The sequence below is a fragment of the Lagopus leucura genome, unplaced genomic scaffold, assembly GCF_019238085.1.
Source record: "Lagopus leucura isolate 7727_CA_CO unplaced genomic scaffold, USGS_WTPT01 Super-Scaffold_100009, whole genome shotgun sequence".
NCBI lineage: Eukaryota > Metazoa > Chordata > Aves > Galliformes > Phasianidae > Lagopus > Lagopus leucura.
This window is the reverse complement of record NW_024962266.1, coordinates 7781146-7804211: the sequence shown is the minus strand read 5'-3', so window position 1 is coordinate 7804211 and position 23066 is coordinate 7781146. Positions and strand designations below refer to the sequence as shown.

At 41.8% G+C, this 23066-nt stretch overlaps 2 protein-coding genes across 2 annotated transcripts in view; both read left to right on the top strand.

Moving 5' to 3' along the window:
* ASPM (assembly factor for spindle microtubules) overlaps positions 1-14605 on the top strand; it is a 30035-nt gene extending 15430 nt beyond the window's left edge. The window contains exons 18-29 of the mRNA XM_042873725.1: positions 429-5054; positions 6397-6546; positions 6860-7026; positions 7393-7552; positions 8536-8685; positions 9428-9526; positions 10362-10553; positions 10998-11190; positions 11963-12117; positions 12964-13140; positions 14114-14286; positions 14366-14605. Coding sequence (XP_042729659.1) covers positions 429-5054; positions 6397-6546; positions 6860-7026; positions 7393-7552; positions 8536-8685; positions 9428-9526; positions 10362-10553; positions 10998-11190; positions 11963-12117; positions 12964-13140; positions 14114-14286; positions 14366-14471 — 6348 coding nt within the window. The 3' untranslated portion in view covers positions 14472-14605. The remainder of the gene's footprint in view (positions 1-428; positions 5055-6396; positions 6547-6859; positions 7027-7392; positions 7553-8535; positions 8686-9427; positions 9527-10361; positions 10554-10997; positions 11191-11962; positions 12118-12963; positions 13141-14113; positions 14287-14365) is intronic.
* Positions 14606-18241: 3636 nt separating this feature from the next.
* On the top strand, positions 18242-22828 carry LOC122181196. The gene is made up of 9 exons (XM_042873573.1): positions 18242-18281; positions 18390-18841; positions 18970-19151; positions 19226-19715; positions 19988-20024; positions 20141-20243; positions 20989-21041; positions 21604-21691; positions 21849-22828. The coding sequence occupies exons 1-8, from the start codon at positions 18242-18244 to the stop codon at positions 21624-21626; spliced, it is 1380 nt and encodes a 459-aa protein (XP_042729507.1). The 3' UTR covers positions 21627-21691; positions 21849-22828.
* The last annotated feature ends 238 nt before the right edge of the window (positions 22829-23066 follow it).

The window sequence follows — 23066 nt, the reverse complement described above, 5'->3', positions numbered from 1 at the left end:
CGTAATCTTTCGTTGACATGGCAATTTTTTTAATTTTTTTTTCTCCCAGAATATAAAGCGCTTAAAATAGTGAAGATGGAAGTAATTAGCTGTTTAAAATTGCTTGTTTTTAATATACATATCTGGGCATTGGAGAATCACGGGGATAGGAAATGACCTCTGGAGATTCCTGATCCTCCAGTCCAACTGCCATGCTAAGACATGTTCCCTGGAGCAGGTTGCACAGAAAAGCATCCAGGTGGATTTTGAATGTCTCCATAGAGAGAAACTCCACTGGGCAGCTTGCTCCAGTACTATGTGGGTTAAGTAGGAATACAGAAACTTTAAAACATCTGAGGTCAAGAGTTATCAAATTTAGACTTAAGTCAAGCTAATTCACTATACTGATACACTAAGAATGTGCTAAATTTTCTATTTTTTCCCTATAGGCCTATTGGAGGAGATACTCTGCAAGGAAAAGTTATTTACAGCTAAGATACTATGTCATTTTTGTACAAGCAAGGATAAGGATGTTGTTATCCGTTGCTGCATATAAACGAATTCTTTGGGCTACTGTTACAATTCAGAATCATCTGCGTGCAACTAAACTGGCAAAGGAACATCGGCAAAGATATGAAATCTTAAGGTCTTCAGTACTTACTATACAGTCTGCTTTCAGAAAATGGAGAAAACACAAAATTCAAGAGAGAATTAGAGCTGCTTTAGTGCTCCAGAGGTATTTCAGAAAATGGCAATCTTCAAAACTGACTAAAAGAGAGGGAGCTGCCCTTGTCATTCAGTCTTGGTATAGGATGCACAGAGATATGAAACAGTATCTACGTATTAAGCAAAGTGTTGTCAAGATTCAGGCTTGGTACAGGTGTCAGATAGCTAGACGTATTTACCAGGAATACAGGGCACAAATAGTGACCATTCAGCAGTATTACAGAGCTTATAAATTAGGAAAAAAAGAGAGAGAGAACTATTTGCAAAAGCGTGCAGCGGTAGTAGTTCTCCAGGCTGCTTTTAGAGGCAAGAAGGCACGTATGCTATACAGGCAAACAAAAGCAGCTTGTGTTGTTCAATCACTGTGGAGAATGAGACAAGCAAAACTAAGATTTCTACTATTAAAAAAATCTGTTACTTTATTGCAATCACACGTGAGAAAATACCAACAGGTGAAAAAATACAAAGAGATGAAAAACGCTGCTTCTGTAATTCAAGCTTGGTATAGGGCATGTGTCACTTCTAAAAAAGCAGCCTCATCTTTCCAGAGGATGCGTCTGGCTGCCATTGTCCTTCAGTCTGCCTATAGAGGAAGGAAAGCCAGGAAAGAAGTTCACATATTGAGATCTGTGATAAAAATTCAGTCAAGTTTCCGTGCTTATGTCATCCGAAAGAGGTTTAAAGACTTGAGAAATGCTACAGTGAAAATTCAAGCTTGTGTAAAGATGAGACAAGCTCGTAGGTATTACCGTGCCTTAAGGGAAGCAACGCTTTATGTCCAGCAAAGGTATCGGTCTCGTAGATGTGCTCTTCAACTTAAAGAAGATTATAGGAAATTGAAGGGAGCCTGCTTAAGAATTCAAGCTGCAGTTCGAGGCTATCTTGTCAGGAAGCAAATAAAAAGGTGGAGGGAGACTGCAGTATTTCTCCAGGCACAGTACAGAATGAGGAGGACCAGGGCACGTTATTTAATTATGTACAGTGCTGCTGTTGTCATTCAGAAACACTATCGTGCATACCACAAGCAACTCTGTCAGAGGCAGGAGTTCCTGCAAGTTAGAAAAGCAGCAGTGTGCATACAGGCAGGCTACAGGGGTTATAAGGCACGCAAAAATCTCAAGCTGGAACACAGAGCTGCTGTCAAAATTCAGACGGCTTTTAGAGCTCATGCTACAAGAAAAAAATATCAGGCAATGATTCAAGCTTCTCTTGTGATTCAGAGATGGTACAGAACTTGCAAGACTAGTAACAGGCAAAGACTGGCCTTCCTGAAAACAAGAGCAGCTGTGCTTACTTTACAAGCAGCTTTTCGTGGTTACCAGGTTCGAAAGCAAATTCGAAGACAATGTGCTGCTGCAACTGCAATACAATCTGCCTTCAGGAAATTCATGGCTCTGAAAACGTTCAGACTTATGAACCATGCTGCGCTCACTATCCAAAGGCGTTACAGAGCCAGCGTCATAAGCCAAAAACAACGGCAGGAGTACGTTGAGCTGCGGAACTGTGTAGTACGTCTTCAGGCGATATGGAGGGGAAAAGCAGCGAGAAAAAAGATTCAAAAGAGGCACAGTCTTGCCACAATTATTCAGTCCTACTACAGAATGCACGTCAATCAATTAAAATTTAAAAAACTAAGGCGATCCACTCTGGTGATTCAGAGGTACTTTAGAGCTTACCGTATGAAAAAAAAACAGCGTGCACTTTATCTAAAGACAAAGGCGGCTGTGCTAGTCTTGCAGTCTGCGTACCGTGGAATGACTGTGAGGAAACAACTGAGGGAATTAAGCAAAGCTGCGACGACAATACAAGCAGCCTTCAAATCCTACCTGGTAAAGAAGGACTATGTAAGACTGAGATCTGCAGCAGTAGTAATTCAGAGGCGCTATCGTGCAGTTAGTCACGCTAAATGGCAAAGGCAAAAGTACTTATCTTTAAAAACAGCTGCAATCAAAATGCAAGCAATTTACAGAGGCGTAAAAGTCAGACGAGAAATTCATTCTATGCATCAAGCAGCTATTCGTATTCAAGCCATGTTTAAGATGCATCGCATAAATATTAGATACCAGGCAATTAGAATGGCAGCAATTATAATTCAAAGACAGTATAGAGCATTTTGTTTAGGCAGAGTAGAACGTAAGAAGTACTTGGAGCTCAAGAAGTCTTCCATTGTCCTTCAGGCTGCTTTTAGAGGCATGAAAGTTCGACAAGACTTAAAAATGATGCATCAGTCAGCAGCACTGATACAGTCTTATTATCGAGTGCACAAACAACAGAGGGATTTCAGAAACTTGTTGCTGGCAACCAGACAGATTCAGCAATGGTATCGTGCTTGTAAGGAGAGAAATAGGCAAGTTCACAACTACATGACTGTGAGAAGTGCTGCGCTTTGTCTCCAGGCTGCATTTCGTGGCATGAAAACAAGAAGACATTTAAGAACTATGAATCAATCTGCTGAGCTTATTCAAAGAAGATTCAGAACTTTTCTCCAAAGAAAACGTTTTATTGCCCTTAGAACAGCCACTGTTGTAATTCAGAGAAGATACCGAGCAACAAAACTAGCAAAAATTCAACGTCAACAATATCTCTCGTTGTTTAATGCTGCTGTTATCATCCAGTCAGCCTATAGAGGCTTTTTGGCAAGGCAAAAAATGAGGCAGATGCATCAAGCTGCTACGGTCATCCAAGCAACGCTAAGAATGCGAAAAATTTACATTTCTTACCAAGTTCTCAGACTTGCTTCAGTAATCATACAGCAACGTTATCGTGCTTACAGGGAAGGGAAGCGTGTCAGAGAAATGTACTTAAAAACATACAAATCTGTTTTAGTTCTTCAGGCTGCCTACAGAGGAATGAAAACAAGATGCTTCTTGAAGAAAAGGCATGAGGCAGCGCTTATAATACAGAGAAACTACCGAATGTACAGGCAGTACCACCGCTACAGACGAGTTCAGTGGGCAACCCAGCTAATACAGAAGAAATTCAGAGCGAATAACCTAAGGAATATTGCAGTACAGCGTTACTCCTCATTGAAGAGAGCAGCAATTTGTATTCAGAGGGCTTTTCGGGACATGCGCTTGAAAAAACAACATCAAGAAATGCACCGTGCCGCTACTGTGGTTCAGAAAAATTATAAAGCTTTTCGAGAACATCAAAGATTTCTCTCTCTTAAAGCAGCTGCTCTTGTCTTTCAGAGAAGATACAGAGCTTTGATTCTGTCTAGGCAGCACGCTCAGGAGTATCTGTATCTTCGCAGAGCAACTATTCGTCTACAGGCTGTGTACAGAGGAATCAGAGTGCGCAAGAGCATTGAGCACATGCATTTAGCTGCTCGTACAATACAATCAGCCTATAAAATGCACAGAAATAGAAGTGCTTATCAAAAGATGAGAACTGCAGCTATTGTTATACAGTACTACTACCGTTCCTACGTTAAAGCAAAGAATCAACAAAAGGAATATCTGATGATTAAGAAATCTACTCTTCTTATTCAGGCATCTTACAGAGGCATGAAGGAACGACAGAAGCTGAAAATGATGCATGGTTCAGCAATTGTAATACAGTCTAATTATCGGATGTACATACAGCACAAATATTATAAACAGTTGTGCTGGGCCGCCAGAGTTATACAGCAAAGGTTCAGAGCCAAAATAGCAAAAGAAACTGATATGGAAAACTATGCGAAAATAAGGAAGGCCATCATTTGCCTTCAGTCTTCTTTTCGTGCTAAAAAGGCAAGGCAGTTGCATAAAACCAATGCTGCTGCACTATGCATCCAATCATTCTTACGAACGCGTGTGGAAAGAAGGCGTTTTCTTGTGAAAAAAGCAGCGGCAATAACGATCCAGTCAGCGTTTCGATGCCAGAGAGCTAGGGCCCGCTATAAATCCGTTCAGAATTCAATAGTTGCTATTCAGAGGTGGTATAGAGCGTGTCACGCTGCTCGTTTACAGAAAGCAGAGTATTCTCTTCAAAGGCAAGCGATAATAATTATTCAGTCTGCCTACCGTGGTATGAAAGCAAGAAAACTAGCGAGACAGATACGTGCCACAAGGAAGATTCAGTCTTTTCTTCAGATGGCTGTGCAACGTAGAAAATTTATTCAACTTAAAAGAGCAGCTGTTAAATTACAAGCCTGTTACTTAATGCACAAAGCCAAATCACAGTATGCGAGCTATAAAAAAGCAGCTGTTGTCTTACAGCGATGGTACCGATCCCACTTAATTGTAAAACGCCAAAGAATGACCTACTTGCAAACCCAGAAAAAAATTATCCTTGTGCAGGCTGTCGTCAGAAGATTCATTGTAAGAAAGAGGTTCCAGAAAATGAAAGAAAGCGCAATAAAAATTCAGGTACTTATACAGGCATGATATTATTTGTTCTTCTCTGCTTACTTATTTGTTTTGGAGAACTGCTACGATTTCAAACGATGGCTTAAAACCATATATCTTAGAACGGAATCATGTTCTGCAGTGTATTAAGTGTAAAGGTAACCACAGCGGGGCTCGGAAATGAATCTGACTCCGTTTTGTCTTTCCTTCCTGAGGCATTCGTCTGAAAAGTCATATTCCTTTTTTCCTTACGTTTCCCCTAAAATGGTACGGTTTAAAATTTGATCTCTGATATTTGTGTGTGTTTCCATTGTTCTTTTAAGAACCTTTTTGTCCTAACTGGCTTTCACCTGCTGAAATATTAATAGCTTAATGAATATTTTCTTTGGAATGCAAATGAAAGCCATTTAGATGTGTTGAAATAAGTGAGTTCAAGTACTGGATATCAGGTGAAGTAAAGGAGGAGGGGTGTGACTGCTGTGATTTGCAAGACTTTGATTTACCTGTGCCTTCCTAAATACTCCACATTAAGATTTTGGGTGCTTGCTTTTTTTGTTTATACCTGTTAAATAGCTCCAGACTAATTTTGGTGCCTAGATAAAAATATTTTGAAGAGGAATATGAGGAGACATATTTCATTCTTATTGCATGCCACAGCTGGTACACTGGGTGTGAAACTGTAGTCTGTGATGTCTCAGACGTGCTCTAGGAAGGCGAAGTTTTGACACTTTTTCCTTCCTTCTTTACTGGATAAAATATCAGCAGGGTTGGCAAGAAGTAATCGAGAGTTAGAATTGCTCTCCAACTCTGACGTGTTTTTTTTTTTAATCTTGTTTTTGAGGGTAAAGGAGGGAAAGTTTCTTGCTGTTATTTATATTGGTTACAATTTGTATGTATACTGAGAACACAGTCTTTCCTTCTGAGAAAAGCTTTACATGACTTCTCGTGGTGTTCTTAGTTATTTTACCCTAAGGTAAAACGGAGTCTTTCTTCAGGGTATTACTGAAATGAAAGGATTTTCAATTCAGAAAGGAAAAGGAAATAATCTCTCGTAATTCCTCACTGCTGTTTGCGGACAAGAAAACAGCTGTGCCTTCCTTGCCTCCCTTTTTGAGGAGAGGGTGCAAGTGGCGGCTTTTTAGTAATTATCTTTATCTATGTATGTCCTAAACAAGGTGATGATTTTGCTTAAAAAGTAGAAATAAGAATTAACTGGGGAATCAAAGCCGTTTTAAAATTAATTATATTGTTAGTTTTAAAAACAGGTTAGTGACTATAGCAATGCTTAAAAATACGCAGTCGTGTTTCCTGTCAATACTGTGCAAGTGGGGAAACAGTCTGAAATTTGTCTTTGTCTTTCAAGGCACTTTTTCGTGGATTTCCTCAGAGACAACGATACCTTCAGTGCAGGTTTGCTGCTGTAGTAATACAGCAACACTACAGAGCGTATCAGATGCGAAATGTTGAACAACAAAGATTCAACCGAAAGAAAAGAGCTGCTATCAAAATTCAGGTAATCCGGGAAGGTATTTTGGTTTTGGAGGAGGAGGAGTTGATTTTGTTTTTTTTTTCCTTCATGTTTCTTGTACTTAGTTTTTTATGACGTAATAATTTTTACAGGTGTGAGTGGCATTTGTAGTATTTCTCTAGCTGCTTTTTCTGTTTCATAGAAAACAACTTCCAGATATGAGGAACTCATAGATACTTCTAATATTGTACAGATAGGAATCGTTTTGTGCTAAAGGGACTTTGTCTTTTAAATTGGTTTGCTCTGTTATAAAAGAAATAAAGGTGACATTTTTGTTTTTGGTTTTTATATTTAATAGGCCTCATATAGAGGATTTAAAGCCAGGCAGTTGGCTAACAAAGTGAGAGCAGCCCAAGTAATTCAAGCCTGGTTTCGAGGCTGCAAAGCACGGAAGGAATATGCATCTATGGTAGCAGCTGTGCACATTATTAAGAGTCACTTCAGAACAAAACGGCAGAGGACCTGGTAATGCTTAATTTGACATAGTTTTCTCTACTTCTAAAAACTGTTGTTGTCTTATTACTTTGTACTGCTTTGCACTCTGACAAACACTTACAGATTCTCAGTTGTCCCTCAAGTGTGTATATAATGTGTATAATGAGTGTAATCGTGTTGATGTCAGTGGAATTATTCTTTTGCAAAGGATTTTTCTTATGTTTGAATATTTTTCTGGACTAGAAGCTACTGCGTAATCTTAAATGTTATGAATTAGGGATCTGGATGGAGTAGGGCTTGATCCTGTAACTTGATTCTTCCTTCATGTTCCACTTCAACTTAAAAAGGTAAGCGTTCTCAACTTTTAGAAAAACCTAAAATGCATTTTCTTGTCAGGTTTTTGAAAATGAAGTTCTGTGCACTTACTATTCAAAGAAGATGGAGAGCAACCCTTGTTGCAAGAATGGTTCGGCTTCAGTTTCTGGCAACTAAGAATGCAGTAGTCAAGATTCAGTCGGCATACAGACAGTACAGGGCTAGAAGACTTTTAAGAAAGGTATGTTTTCACTTGCACTGTATGTCATGGCTGTGTTGAGTTTGCATTGCTTTTGAGTGAGTTTTGTCATCAATAGGTTGATGGTTTTGAGCAATTGAATTGTCCACTTATGCCAAAGAAATGAAATGTATAAATGATCCACTGGCTTTCTTGCTTACAAAGGATTAAGTTAAAGCAATAGCTTGACCCCACTTAGGCAAGGGAAAAGACCTTCCCAATTGTGAAAGTGTTTTTTTTTTTGTAGAGTATTGCGATGTTCGTTTGCTCGTACTTCCTATTTGTTTACTTTTAAGTTTCATTTCTAGTAAAAAATTTCCATCCTAAGATAAAACTAAGACATATATGGATTGCAACAGGAATGAACCCCATTTCAATTATCAGCGAACTCTTTAAAATCTTTTCTAGAAGCACAAAGCTGCATGTTTGATCCAAGCAACATATAGGCGTTTGAAGGAGAGGAGGAAACTTGATCGACAAAAAGCTGCCGCTGTGACTATCCAGAAACATCTGAGGGCTTGGCAAGAGGGCAGGCTTCAATTTATGAAATACAACAAAGTCAGAAGAGCTGTCATTAAACTGCAAGCGTTTATACGGGGTTATTTAGTCAGAAAAAAGGTTAGTATACTTCACTTTAAAACTACGCTTGATGTAAAGTATCTCTGGAGCAATTTTGGCATTAATTTTGGCTGGCAAAAAAAGAGCTCAGATCATTAAACTCTGATTCCTGTTGACTGCTTTGAGAATTATGTGGGCCAGGGGTCAGATTATTGTTGCCTACAATGAAACTGTTCTGGTAAACATTTTGCTGTGCCTCAGTTCAGATTAGAGACCCAGGACTGAGGAAAGGTAGCGGCGTACTTAGTTCTGAGGTATTGACTTTGGAGGGCATTGAATACATTGCTGTGTGCTATGTTCTCTGCATAAATCGGCTGTCTCTGGGTATGAAAATTAATGATACTCTTTGATCTATTTTCTTCCGACAGTTTTTGGAACAGAAGCAAAAGAAGAGACTACTTTATTTTATAGCAGCTGCATATCATCATGTTTCTGCGATTAAAATTCAAAGGGCTTATAGGATGCACCTCGCCTATAAGCTAGCAGAAAACCACATCTCATCAGTTCTTATAATACAGGTTAGTCTAATTAATTTATCTAATTATGGATGAATAGTTTTGTGTAATGTAGACTGCTGAGCTGCAGCACTGCAACACAGTAGTTCCTTAATTTGTAGTAATAAAGCCAATATAGAGATGACAATTTATTAAACAATGCTGCTTATACTCAGCTAAGCATAATAGAGTGGGTGTTAGCAGACAGTAGAGGCTTCAGCAGCTCAAAGCTGAGGGTGGATAGGAAAGTTTGTTTTCTTTTGTCCCTCAGTCTTGCTAAGATAATCTAAGTGCTGTCTTAGTGTAGTGGAAGTAAGAAAGATCAGACACAACCACCTGTAATGCTCATGAAGTGCGTCTACTTAAAGAAACAGCCCTCGGGATGGATTTGCAGGACCGTAGCGTGGTTGGGACCTACAAGGGACCTCTGGAGGTCAGCTAGTCCAATTCTACCTAGTAGGTCCATCCAGGAGCGTGTCTAGTTGGCTTTTGATAGTCTCCGAGGAGGGAGATCTACAGCCTCTTTGGGCAGCCTGTTCCAACGAGTAGTCACCTGCACGTAGCGTTTCATGACATTCAGAGTGACCATCTTTTGTTCCACTTTGGGCTCATTTTCTCCTGTCTGTCACTGGGCAGCAGAGAAAAGAGCCTGGCTCAGTCTACTTTCCACCCTACCTTTACTTTTATGTCGACAATGATAAGATCTCCCCGTAGCATCCACTTTTCTTAGGCTGAACATCCCAGCTCTCTAAGCTTCCTCTCGTAGGAGATGTGTTCCCATTCTTTTATCATCTTGGTGGTCTTATGGTGGACTCTCCAGCATGGCCGGGTCTTTCTGTTGCTGGGGGGTGCAGAATTGGACTCAGTACTCCAGATGCGGGCTGGCAATGCTGAGTAGAGAGGAAGGACCCTCCTACTGGTGATACTTTCCCTGATGCAGCCAGCAGTGCTGTTAGCTTTCTTAGCAACGAGGACATGTTGCCGAATGATGTTCATTCAGCTAGGTGTCCTGAGGCACTCCTAGGTCCTAGCAAAGCTGCTTTCCACTTGAATGGCTCCCAGCATGTACTGGTGCCTGAGTCGCTCCTCCCCAAGTCCAGGACTTTTCACTTCTCCTCGTTGAACTTCATGGGGTTCCTGTCAACCCACATCCCCAGCCTGCTCAGGCTTGTTTGACTGACAGCATGACCCTCTGATGAATTAATCACTCCCAGTCAGTTTTGTGTCATCGGCAGTGCTTTGTTTGGTCAGATTTTTCTGACTTGTCAGTGGCAACTAAACATGCCTAAGTTGCAGTGTCTGTAGTATAAGCAAGTTTAACTTTTCTAAAAAGCAGTGTTAAAAAATCAGATCTGTAGTGCAGCATAGCCACGTAGTAAAAATTACATTCAGGATTCCAAACCAGTCACTTACTTAGTTCCACTGATGGAAGGAGTGCAGGGTTAAATAAATGGGGAGTCTGAAACGTGATTCCTGAAATAGCTATTATTAGTCAAGGATATTTTATCACACATTTCTGCATCCACTAGGCCAGTCACAGCTGAGATGTGTTGTGAATGTTAGGGATTTCTAGAGCCCGTATTTGTCAAAAGTTATGTTACAATAATTTTTCACTTCATAAACAGTGCTTGTTTTGGAAGAGAAATGGGGGTTTAGGGAGAGGTCTTAACTAAATATGAAGCTATTTTAATTTTAAACAGAAATGGTTCAGAGCAAAAATGCAACAGAAAAGACTTCAAAGAGATTTGCAAAGAATCATTCAATGTCAACGTACGATCCGAGGCTGGCTAAATCGCAGAAATGAAGCGGCAACCGTAATCCAGCGACATGTACGGAGATTCCTTGCCTGCAGGCGTAAGAGAAAAATCGCAGTTGGAGTAATTAAATTCCAGGTGAACACCTCTTACAAGAGAACAGATCTCTTTTGGTTGTTGTTTTTTTTGTTGTTGTTGTCGTTTTCTCAGAAAAGTTTACTTTGGTTTGTGAATTTGTCAGTTAAATTACAAGCCAAATCAGTTTCAATTCAATTAAATACAAGCAGACCATGAAGTAATATTAAGCAGGTACCGTCTGAGGTAACTTAGGAGGCAGTGTTTTTTGGGGGTATATTGCATACTTGCTGGTATGCTTTGGTCTTCCATCTTGCAGATCAAGTGTTTGGAAGACTAAACACTGAATGTGATTATTAGGCAATTATCTAAAAATGAAGAACCAAAGTATTTAAATACTTGATTAGACTTACGTAACATTGATTTGGAACGCTAGTAGAAGTTTTATTATCCGTTCTACTTACTTACAATTTTTTTTTTTGTCTTTGTGAAATTCCTTTTCTGTAGGCACTGTGGAGAGGATACTCTTGGAGAAAGAATAATGACACAGCGAAAACTAAAGCTTTAAGGCTCAGCTTGGAAAAGGCTAACAGAAAGAGCAAAGAAGAAAACAAATTGTGCAACAGAACCTCAATTGCTATTGAATATCTTCTAAAATACAAACATATTTCTTACATTCTTGCAGCATTAAAGCATCTAGGTCAGTATTTCACTTTATTACAGAACCATAGGATGGTTTAGGTTGGAAGTGAACTTCAAAGTTTCAATCCCACTGCCGTGCGTCGGGGTCATCTTCCTCTAGATTAGGTGGGCCACAGTCCCATCTAATCTGAGTTTGTCCACTTCTGGCGAGCCACATCTCTGGGCAACCTGTTCCATTGCCTCACAGTAAAGATTTTCTTCCTTATTTCTAATCTAAACCTATTTACTTTTAGTTTGAAACTGTTATTCGCTTGTCCTGTCACTACAGCCTGTGGTGTAACCAATAGATTTCCAGGATGACAGTTAGGAATTTTTCTCCTGGGAGATGTTCATAATGACGTTTATGCTTTCTGTATGATTTTGAAAAGCGAGTGAGTTGTATGTGATAAAATAGATGCGATTTGTTTTTCAATACTAAAATTAGATAACTGTGTTATGAGCAATATTAAAAGGCTTTTGTAGGGAAAGGAAGTCCTGTGCGATCGCTCTGATTTACAGGCGGTCCTTGTAATGTGTTACAGTAAAGTCAGCTGTATTTACTGTCAGTAAATGTTCTGTTTGGATTGTTTTGTGTGCTTAAATTTTAGTCTGGAACGCTGCAACTGTTCTTCTGGAAATACTTGCTTAAATCAAAGTTATGGTTCTTACTTCCTTGCAAGTTCAATTGAAACATAGAAAGAAAGCCCAGTTACTTAGAAAACGAATCGCGTGCGCTTCATAGTCTTTTGCAATTTATTTGTAGATTTTTTTTTTTTTGCAATTTGTTGTAGAGGTTGTTACCAGGCTCTCCCCTCTCTGTTGTGAAAATATGGCCCAGAGCAGAGCGATCTTCACGATTTTTGTTCTGATTCGAAGCTGCAACCGGAGTGTTCCATGTATGGATGTGATCAGATATTCAGTTCAAGTTCTACTTAATGTTTCGAAGGTAATTTTTTTTTTCATTAGCGGGTTTATAAGCAGCAGCCTACTTCAGTGCAGTTTTTACTTTTCTGCAAAATTTCTGAATGAATTTAAAATAAAATTTATAATTTTGCAGAACAAAACAATATCCGAGTTGTAATTATTTCCTGGAGAAAATTAAATCATAATAATTACATCTGGTAACAGAAAACGTTTTCATGGGCAGAAAGTAATGAAATTTACTTTTAAGAGATTACATGGCAGGATATCCCCCCTGCTTTGCACGAAACCGTGGAAATGTGTAACATTTTGTACGAATGGGATAGGATTTGTATGAACTGTGTAATTTTTAAAGAAAAAAGTATATGTTGCAGAAGGTACACTACCTTTTCATGTCCATATCATAGAATAGATAATTTACAGAACTGATTATTTTCATAAATAATAAAGCTGGAGTAGTTTTGATTTTGAAATTAAAAGTAAATTTGTCAAAAATAGGTTTTCAATCTCATATCCATCCTACAGACATTTATGTTCAAATTCTTTTTTTCTTATTTCAGGACAGAATAGAATATTGCAGCTAAACTTATTCCTAAAGTATTCTATACCCACACTGATTTGTTGTTGTTATTATGTCAAACGTAGAATCCATTTCTGGGGACTTTTACGTAAGGGGCTGGGAAGCAAAAAGCGTAGCTTTTTGTGACCTGTTAGAATAGCGTAACGCGCAAAAGTGATTTTTGTCACTTAGATGCCAGACAAACCACAGACTTAATCAAGGGAAGAATATGGATTTTGCTTTTTCCTCTAGTTGGGAAATTAATTTGAGGATCGGTGTATATGAAACCTCTTTTTCTTTCCGATATAACAGTATGAAAGAACCACTCAAGCGGTATATGAAGTAGATAATTGTATAGATACATTACTAGACCTACTGCAAATGTACAGAGGGAAAGCTGGGGACAAAATTTCGGAAAAAGGAGGAAGTATTTTCACGAAGACTTGTTGTTTGTTGGCCATCCTTTCAAAGGACTCAAAGAGAGCTTTGGTAAGACCCGGCATATTCTTTTTGATAGTTTGACTTACACTTGCCTTTTGCTTTTCTTGTACGTTTTGGCGTCATTTGTATTTGTGGGTGATTTTTTTCTTCTCCATCTTGCCTAGTACCCATTAGCTGTTGTAACTAAACTTTGTTGGCAGGAAAATGCATTTCAAGGTGGTAAAAGCAGTCATTAGCCAGCAGTGTTTGACTTTGTCACTCAGAGTATCACACCGAGTTTTTGATCCCACGACATCTGCAAGATGATGAGGTCGTGTTTGTTACTTGAAAAAGTTTTTTGATGAATTTCTATCAGTTTCTTCGCAGTACATGAAGTTTAGTTGTTTAAAAAAAAAATAGAAGACATTAATTTACTTTTTTCCCCCTACTTCTGAGAGGTTGCCATTACTTTTCAGATGAAGTTAAAATCTTTATTGCCAGTAAAAAATAGCAATACTGTGTATGCCTTCGCGTGACGTACTTTATCGTAACAGAAACAGCCTGGTTTTGAAAAAAAACCAACGTGTATTCGTTCATACTTCTGGATGGAATGGCCAACAAGAGCAGTCTGGGTTCCATGCTATAAATAGGCTTCATCAGATTTATTCAGGTTTATCCATCAGATATGAGCACTTTGGTTGTTCAGTCACTTCCAACTACGGTGTTAGTTTGTTTTGATATGAAGATGCATAAAAACACTGATTTGTCTCTCTGTAACGCTTGTTAGAGACACGCGCCTCTGACATAACAAAACTACCTGAAATGAGAAATTATTACCATCTGAATTGCACTTCTAGAATGTTCTGAAGTCTCAGGTAGTGTTCCATGTATATATTTTGATAGCAGTAGTAGTCAGCATGCTGGTTTTAAAAAAGCATTGCCGTACTTTGGGGTAGAAGTTTGGTTTTCGAAAAAGATTTCTAAGTTTAAGGTAGTATTAAGTTTTCAGTATTAACAACGTATTGTTTTCACCTTTTCTCAGGAAATCCGAAGCATGCCAAGAGTTGTTACATGCATTCAAAGCCTCTATAAGCTTACGGCTCGTAAGTGCAAAATGGATGCAGAGAGAACGCTTGTGAAACAGAAGACAAACACTTTAATTAGCGGAATTTCCTTCATTCCAGTAACTCCTCTAAGAATAAAGACAGTTTCAAGGTACGTGCCTAAAAAGTAGTCTGCAGTGTTTACAGTGGCAATACATTGTTGTAATGATAAACCACTGTTATTTCCGCAGAATTAAACCGGACTGGGTTTTGAGAAAAGATAACATGCAAGAAGTTGTGGATCCGCTCCAAGCCATCGTGATGGTGATGGATACACTTGGCATTGCCTGCTACTGAAATGTAAATTAACGTATTTGTACAGTAGGTATGCAGCAGGCAGCTGAATGATTTTAAAATGGAACAAATAATTGTCAAGCTGCCCTTGAACATGTTTTTGTAATTATCTTTTTGGTATTGTATAGCTTTTGAAATCCTGCCAAAATCAATTGTACAATAAAATCATATGTCCTTGTCTATTTTACTGTTGCATTGACGTGTCGTTCTTGTACAGCTCTGAATCTTACCAGTATCACGGTATTTCTCACCATGACCAACTGTTGCGTAGCTGTTTGCATGCGACAGTTATGTTGGCTTGCCTGATGTGGAAGGGTGTGGGAAGAAGAGAGAGCGTGCCGACTTGAAAAGTGGCTCGTGATTTCCTGGGGCTAGAGATCGCCTTCTGGTGAGCTTTGAGGGATCCCGCGTGACTGTAGGAAACCTTAAAAAAATTTGTTTTTCAAACTACAGGATTATGATGGAACAAAGGGTTCTTATAAGGATGAATCTTATAAGAAACTCTGACCTGCTATTTTAAGGGAGGTAGTTTTGTGAGATTTTACTGTCATATCATCACTACATAATAGCGTGCATCCCGTCCAGCTGAACAGACGCTGTTCATCACCGCATCTCCCTGAAATTCAGTTCGGCCGTGCCTGGCAATTGCGTTTTCTTAGAGCACGGTCAAGAAAACCAAACCCATAAACCAATAACCTCCCACTCTGTTACCAGATGGATGCATTCCATGTTTTGACACGCTGAGAAGCGAACACTGAAAATTCAACTGTGGAATGTTGACGCTAAAGATTCCTGAGCAGCAGCACTCACGGTCTTTTTGTATTCCCTTCCATTTCCTGATAAACGTACATCAGTGTCACCAAAGCGTTTCACTTAGAGGGCGTAACGGAAACACTGTACCCAAAAAACTGAACGTAGTTTCTCAAAGTTATCTCGCCTAGGCCTCACGAGCAGAACAGAACATCACTACTAATTTTTTACTCGTTTCTAGCAAGTGCAGCCACATTTCCTTCCAAGCAGAAAAGCGCAAAGGTGGAAAAGAGGCACATTTCAAGTAAGCAGACAAGTCCAATGAAAAGCATTTCATCGATACTAAGACAGACTTTCCGGTGCTTCTAACGTGTTCCTGAAGTAACTGTAAAGGCAGCCTACATAATTGCAATAGCAGCTTCCAGGCCATCAGATAATGCGTGCACGTCTATGAGCGTGATGAAGTAATACTGTAGAAATCGGCTCTGAAATGAGAGCTGAGACCAGGAAACTCAAGCGCTTTCATTTAGGAGCTTACATCTTAAGTGTAATTAGTACTGCATATTAGAAAATTTAAAATCGGTACTAACTGTCGATATTAACTTGCTTGTTTTGATGTAAAGCTGTGAAATAGTAGTGTGGAGCTTTCTTTTCCTTTGGCATTTCATTTCTGTCTCCCAAAGCTATTTTAAGCCTGCTGGTACCCTGCTTAGACGAGCACTAAGAGAAAAGCCTCTCTCCTGCATGGAATTGAATGCAATCCACCTCATTTTAGTTACAAACTTCAAAATGCAGCTATCCAAGGGAAGAAGGGAAATGAAAACAGTTTCCTAACTATTTGTTACGAGCAGGCACATTAGTGAAATTCCAATTATAGGGTCAGTGTAATTAGACAGGGAATTGAACACGAGCGTCCAAGCGCTACGATATCACAAAGAAGCTCGTTCTCATTTTATACAGTCCAAAAATCATCAGATGCAAATTGAAACAAATTGAGGAAGTGATGGTAGTTTATTACTTAGATGCACTCAAACTCCTAGTCTGACCAATAATGGTCAGATTTATGAAACCATTTATAATGCTTCAAGCATAGCGAGCACAGGTACAAAACTTTGTGCTGCATATTCCAGATCCACTATTTTGATTGAGGCGCAGGTCAAGATTTGTCGTCGGCACGGTCATTTCTGTATTAATAACACGGCAGCCTTACACCCCCTCTTGCTAGAAGCATAACAGACGATACCTGTAAGGGTATTGTTCGGATTGCATGGAGGAAAACAGTCCGCACGAAAGAGAAGGGAAGCAGCGCTCCGCTTCTCCTTTACCGACTTCAAGCAGCTACCTCAGCAGCCGGATTAGCTCAGCGCTTCCGAGCGGCTTTTGACCGCTAAGGGAAGACCAGTGTCTACAAATCACATTGCTTATGCCTTCATCATCACGAATTTATGAACCTAGGTACAGCCACACTCTTCCCCTCTATACTTTTTGTCCTCAACCTGAACACAGCTGTGATTTACTGAGGCAGAAGCAAGAACAGAGCCAGTTATTTTGCACGTCCCAAGACAAGCTGAGGTTAAATTACTTCAATAGCCTGCATCATTAAGCCCTTCATAAAAACGAGCGCTTGCTTCTGGAAACAGAGGGACACGCTTTTTCATTCAGTAATGAAGTGTTCCGATTTAAAGAATTCAACGAGTAGAAACCGAACAGCAAAGTTCATTAAGCACTTAACCAAAATGAGTATTGGAGCGCTCGCTGCTCGAAACAGGGACGTGCTTTTTCATTCAGTAGTGCAGTGTTCTGATTTAAAGAATTCAAAGAGAAGAAACTGATTCGCAAAGTTTTGTTACCATTCTGTTACATGAAAGGCACTTGTTGACTCACCCTCGGCATGCATTAATCGTAACTCAGAGTTCCGTTCCTCCTATCTTCTTACCATCTGACCGTTAGAAAAGTGACGCGAGGCACATCTTCTGAGAGTCCAGCAAAGGGCTCTCTCTAAGAAATACCAGGTCTTCTCGCAGCGTACTGCAGCTAGTTCAACGAAGTTTGTTGTGTCGTTTACTCACACAAATAGCTGTAAGCCCTGTGCTACAATGCTTTTCATCTCCCACGGCAATTCCCTTATAACATTTGAGTAAATTGAAGCCTTTTGCACAGCTGCAAGACGATCCGTCACCAAACCCTGCTCCTTCTCCCAGAGCACGTTGCAACATATCGCACAGACTCAGCGAGACCTCTCACCTCACTCATGGCACAACGCCGCTGTTGGCTGTGAAAATACATCTATAACAGTGTGCAGTGAAAACATTTGCAGTTCTGCAAATATAAATAATACAAATGAACACAGTCCCACTCTTGGAGTTTAAACGTAAGAATGAAACTGCTACATAAGGTGAACTTCATCACTGAAGCCTTTTCGTAGCGCTTGTGTCCATTACTGGAGATAGCTAAAATCTCACAGAAAGTTATCCTGCCGATTTATAGGACACGAGAACGTAACTCGGAGCAGCGCAGCACAGAACTGTTTGCAACGCTCCCTTTCTAATCCACCAGCCTGCAATTGTTTTTGCTAACCCATGCGGCCACCAGTCACGTTGCCGGTCCCTTATTTCCACTGCCATTTATTTTGGACGAGGGGCGAGAGAAACCGGAGCGCAAACCGTCACGGCCGGGGCGTTCTGCGGAGCGTCATTCTGTCACGTCATTCACGTCAAATTCCAACCGAGCCGTTTGAATTAGGTACAACTACTGAACTTATTAACAAACCCAACAACGAGGCGAGAAGGAGAAGCGCTTAACAAACTGCAATTTGAAGCACAAATTAAGTCCGTGATTCAGATCTGGAACGCACATGTCGAGCCGTCAGAGCCCCGGGCCGGCCCTAACGAGACCTAGCCTCGCTAACGAGCGCCAGGTGCCGCGGGGCCGGGCCCGCTCACGCACAGCCGCGCCTCGTCGGGAGCTCGGGGGCGGAGTCCGCCGCAAAGCCTCTTAAGCTCCGCCGGAGGCGGCTGGGAGGCATGAGGAGCTTTGCGGAGGTCCTCCGCAGACCGAGAGCAGGTTCCGTTCCTTCGTGCTGCCGGGGCCGAAAAGCTACGTGAGGGGCTGCTTTTAGAAGGAAACGTTAGGATTCTGCGTAACGTTCTCTGTTGTTTTGTTTTGTTTTAGGTTGCAGCGAGACCGCGCGCATTGAGGATCAGCCCGACCCGGTGAGCAGTTCCGGAGGTAGCGAGACGACGGACGCGGCGAGCCGTCCGGCTGCCCTTACCGCTGTTTTCGGGGCCGGCGTAGGACTGCCGCCGGGCTCTGCCAGCTTTTCAGAGCCGGAGTACCGTTTCCATCGCACCTTCGGGAGGTGCCGCCGCTCGCTTCCTCGAGTCCCGACGCGGCGCTCTCAGCCGCGTCGGGTTTTTTGGCGGTCGCTTCGGTTCCTTCCGCCGTCATCGGCGGGAGCGAGCGGGACGGGGCCGTACTGTTGCAGCCTTTGTGCTGGTGAGGGTGACACGCGACGCGAAGGGCTGCTAAGACTCAAGTTTACGTTTTCGCAGGCGGAGCGAGGGCCTCTTGTCGGCCCGATCCGGCGAGCGTTCGGGGTCCCAGGTAAGCGCTCTGCGCTCGGGGTTTGCTACCTCAATTTCTTAAGCTCGGCACGGTGCCGAAGAAGGATCGGCACTGGGCCGCCGCGGTCCCCGCGAAGGGTTTCGAGGGCGCTTCAGCACATCCCGCGTCCAGTGTTAGCAGCGAGTAGGACGGGACCTTGCGTGCCCTCCTTCCTCTCCCCCAGTTACGTGTAACTTCAGGAATACTCTTCGTGGCAGCTCGTGTGGCTGGCGATGTTCTTTTCAGGACAGACAGACGCAGCGGTTCACGCGAGGAAGCCGAACGGACCGTGCTGCGCCCGGGGGCGAGCGGAGGAGCGCTCGGCGGCGGGTAATGCGGCAAACGTCCTAGGGGCGTCTGTTACAGAGCGGGACGAGAAAGTCGGTAAGACCTTCTTCACGCAGCTGGAGTTGGCTTCACCGCTGCGGGGAAGAACCGTATGACAGGAGCGGCACCCGAAGAAGACTGCGGTCCCGGCGAGTGAGAGGTACCGCGGGCCGGCCGCGCGCCCTCGTGGCCGATGTTATCCCGGGGCGAGTTAAAAGGAGCGCGGGCGGCAGGGCGAGGGAGGGGACCTTCCGTGTTCCACGTGCCCCGGCGGGGCCGTATCTGCTTCTGGACTCTGCAGGTCGAGGAAGACGGGACGTTTGCGGAGTCTGGCGGAGAGCGGTGAAGACGATGGGGGCGTGGGAGCGTCGTCTTTCTGAGGAACGGATGAGAGATCAACGACTGCCTAGCGCCCTTCTCTGGGAGTGTGGTGATCTCCGGAGAGCCCTTTTCAGTCCTACAGCTCTAGTTCTGATCTTGCTGTGGGGTGAGGGCAGCGGTGAAGCCGTTTTTGCTGGCGATTGGCCTGAATACGCAAGTGGTTTCTTCAGCGTTGGAATGAAAGATGTGAGCCTTCAAACCTGAGTGCTGTCTGCTTTGGTGTGGGGCCTCCCACCCGGGTGGCCCCTTGATGCCCTTCCTGCACGTTTAGGGCTGGAGAAGGATGCTATGGAGGGATGGACTGAGGTGAGTTGTGTCCTTTTATGTCTGACCTGTATTCCTGGGATGGAATTGAAGGGTAGGACTGGGTGCTAACAGACAAAAGCCCCTTCTGTTTGGGTCCTTGCTTGAGGCGAAGCTTCACTGTGCTTTCCTTTCAGCCTGGTGGTGTGTTGCAGGTCCTCTCCTGGAGGGATGGAATTGATGGAGGGAGAGGTGAGAAGTTCTGCCTGCCCTCCTGTGTGGGGAATCTAGAGTCCATTTCCTGTACTGGGGCAACCTGTTGTCTGCCTTGGTGAGGTCCAACACTGCAGAGCTCTTTTTTTCTTCAGGTCTTGGTGCAGCTGGTGTTCTGGGAGGATATTCAACATCCTCAGTTGGTAGCTGGGCTCTTGTGAAGCTGCAGAGGTGGAAGCAGAGAAGCTGTCCTGAGAGGTAAGCCTTGGGTGTTGCTGTGTGCCCTGTAGGTTGTGTGTTAGCTGTGGCAGACCCCCCCCCCCGCACTGGATTCTTTGACAGCTGATATAAGTTGCGGTTTCTCTGGAGGTGCAGATTGTAATTTTGTATCAGTGTGGTTTATTGGCCAGTGAGGTTAAGGTGGACCTGAGTTGTGGTCTGTGTCACTTGGTTTATTTGCTTTTTGTTTGTGGTGGCTTATTTGTGGTCTTCACTTGGTTTACTTTTTTGTGGCTGTAGTAGTTTTGCTTATTTTTCTGTGAAGTGATGGTGAGTTGTTACTGAGTTTATTTGTTTTTGTGGTTGTAATTCTGGCTCTAATTGTGTCATCGTGTTTGAGGTGGCTTATGTTGATGCAGAGATGAGTTGTGGTCTGCCAGTTGCCTTTTTTTTTTTTTTTTTGTGGTGCTATGACTGGCTCTAATTGTGTAAGCCAGCTTGAAATGAAGGTGCCTTATGTGGTGGTATGATTTTGGCTTTGTGTATTCATGTTTGAGACTGACGTGGCTTATGTGGATGAGTTGTGGTTGTCACTTGATTTACTTTTTTTTTGTGGTGGTAGTGAGTTGTCACTGAGTTTGATGTGTTGTTTTTTTTTTTTTTTTTGTGGTGGTATGACTTTGACTCTTGTGTGTTCATGTTTGAGATTGAGGTAGCTTATGTGGATGGACTTGTGGTCTTCACTTGGTTTACTTGACTTTTTTTTTTTTCTGGTGGCTGGAAGGGAGGTGGAAGCCAGCAAAGCCAGCTCTTCTTGGCCCTGTGTTCTGCCTGAAGGTAAAGTACAGTTCACTTTACCTCTTGGGTAAAGTGTGTTTGAATGAAGCCTTTGTCTGGGGCTTAAGTTGCTCTGTGCAGTCACTTAATGCGCACTATGGAGTGTAGAGGGTTTTACCTTCTGAAAGGGCTTGGGTAAGCAGCTGGAGGTGAAATGTTCCTGTGGTGAGTGTCCATCCAAGTATGTGTCCTGTATATGCTAGGGCTGTTCTGCAGTACCTGCAACCTCAACAGACAGTCAAAAAGGAGTAACACTGGTGCTCTTGGTGACCTTTGCCAATTACTAATGGGGGGGAAAAAAGTGTAATAGGAAACTAACAAATGAAAATGCTTAGCTTTTACTTTCATAGAAATGCAGAAAACTATCTCCTTGTGGGGATAAGGCTTTACTTTGCTTGTATTTAAGGCAATGCCTCAACATGCCTACCTACTAACTCAATTTGGTGCAACTTAAATGGTATGTTTTAAAATTATATTAGTAAAATAGGCTTTTTCACTTTATCACCTTGCTGAAGCAAAACTGTGTAGGAGGACTTGTAACCAACTCTGTTTGCATTTCAAGGTATGTCCCAAAGATACTGGTAGCAACCATGTTTACTTCTGTGGGGTGGGAAGCAAGTGATGCATCAATTTTGCAGAGGAATGATTAGGTCAGTAGGGTTACATTTTTTTTATAAAGACTGTTCTGCCTAAGGCAGAAGTGCTCTGTGGTACATGTAGCCATGAGCACGCCAAAGAATAAAATGGAATGATTAGACTGAACTAGCTGTGTGTTTTTTTTTGTTTTTTTTTTTTTTGTTTTTTTAGGGTGAAGTAGGTACCTGCTTGTCTTCAACGTAACTGGAAAAAATCTTCACTTACCACAAAGAAAGGGATGTACCTGCTCTTCATGTGCTCCTGCCTTATTCCCTTGCCACGTATGTTAGCTTATTAATCACAGGGAACAGGAAAGGGGAGGAAAAAGTCCCCCTCTTGCGATCGGCCACTTGGGTGTTCTGTAAAAGATTCAAAAGCAAGACTTGATTACAAATTCTACTTATCTACTTCAAAGCCACAATTCATCAGACTTTACTTGCTGACTGGAATTGTAAGTATGTTTCCAGTGTTTGTATTGTTACAGCTGAATTTCAGAATATCAGTGTTTCTCAAATTTGGTAGAGTCTTACTGAGCTTGAAGGCAGGTGTGCTATCCCAAAAATAGAGTGGCATTGAGTGTCTTGCAATAAAACCTTGTTTCCGTTCTATAAAATCAGCTCACTGAAACTTATCTGGTTTCTTGCTAGGTAACTCCAACTAATGTTTCTTGGTGAAGGCCTTTGTGTCAAATCTTAGTAAGTTAGCTTCTGCAAGCCTTCATCCCATACTGAGTCCAAACTCTAATGCAAACAACATTGTCCTATTCCACATTTACCTTTTTACAGGAAGAAATGGAACTGTGTTTGGATTCTGCCATTGCATTAAATGTTGGTCCAGGCTCTCTGTTTAAGTGCATTCCTCCATTGGTGAATAGTAGAAAAGGTTTTATTTTTTGGATTAACTCCTATGGAAAAATTAAACAGAAATCCTAATCTTAAATTTACGTGGGCTCTGTGACAAAGAATGTGTCCATTATTCCTTTTTTGTTTATACATAGCACTGATTTCCACTCACACAGTGTGTGATAAAACTCCAACCTTCTCCACTTTCCATACTTCGGTGTTGTAATTGTACACAGTAAACTCACTTGCGCAGTGACTCAGGTTGCTGTGCTGAAAAGATAAATCCCTCCCTGTAAGCCTGTATGATACATGTCAAGCTATGTTTTTTAGTTTGAAAACAAAAATAAACTACAGTAACAATGTACGTTGCTTTGACTTCACTAACTTTGGTTTGTGGGTTCTTAAGTACTTGATGTGACAAAAACCAGTGGTAGAAGGAAGAAGAGTAAGAAAAGAGCAAGGTTTTGGATGGGGTCTCAAAAAACTTACTGCTTATGCTATGAGCTATTCATACTACTTAGACACACTAGTCTCAGGTAATCAGGTG

Bases quoted from the DNA above. Each gene is read 5' to 3' on its own strand.
- LOC122181196 (XM_042873573.1), top strand. From the start codon at position 18,242: ATGAGGAGCTTTGCGGAGGTCCTCCGCAGACCGAGAGCAG. The intron at 18,282-18,389 runs GTTCCGTTCCTT...GTTTTGTTTTAG, and splicing joins CCTCCGCAGACCGAGAGCAG to GTTGCAGCGAGACCGCGCGC. The intron at 19,716-19,987 runs GTGAGCCTTCAA...GGTGTGTTGCAG, and splicing joins TCAGCGTTGGAATGAAAGAT to GTCCTCTCCTGGAGGGATGG.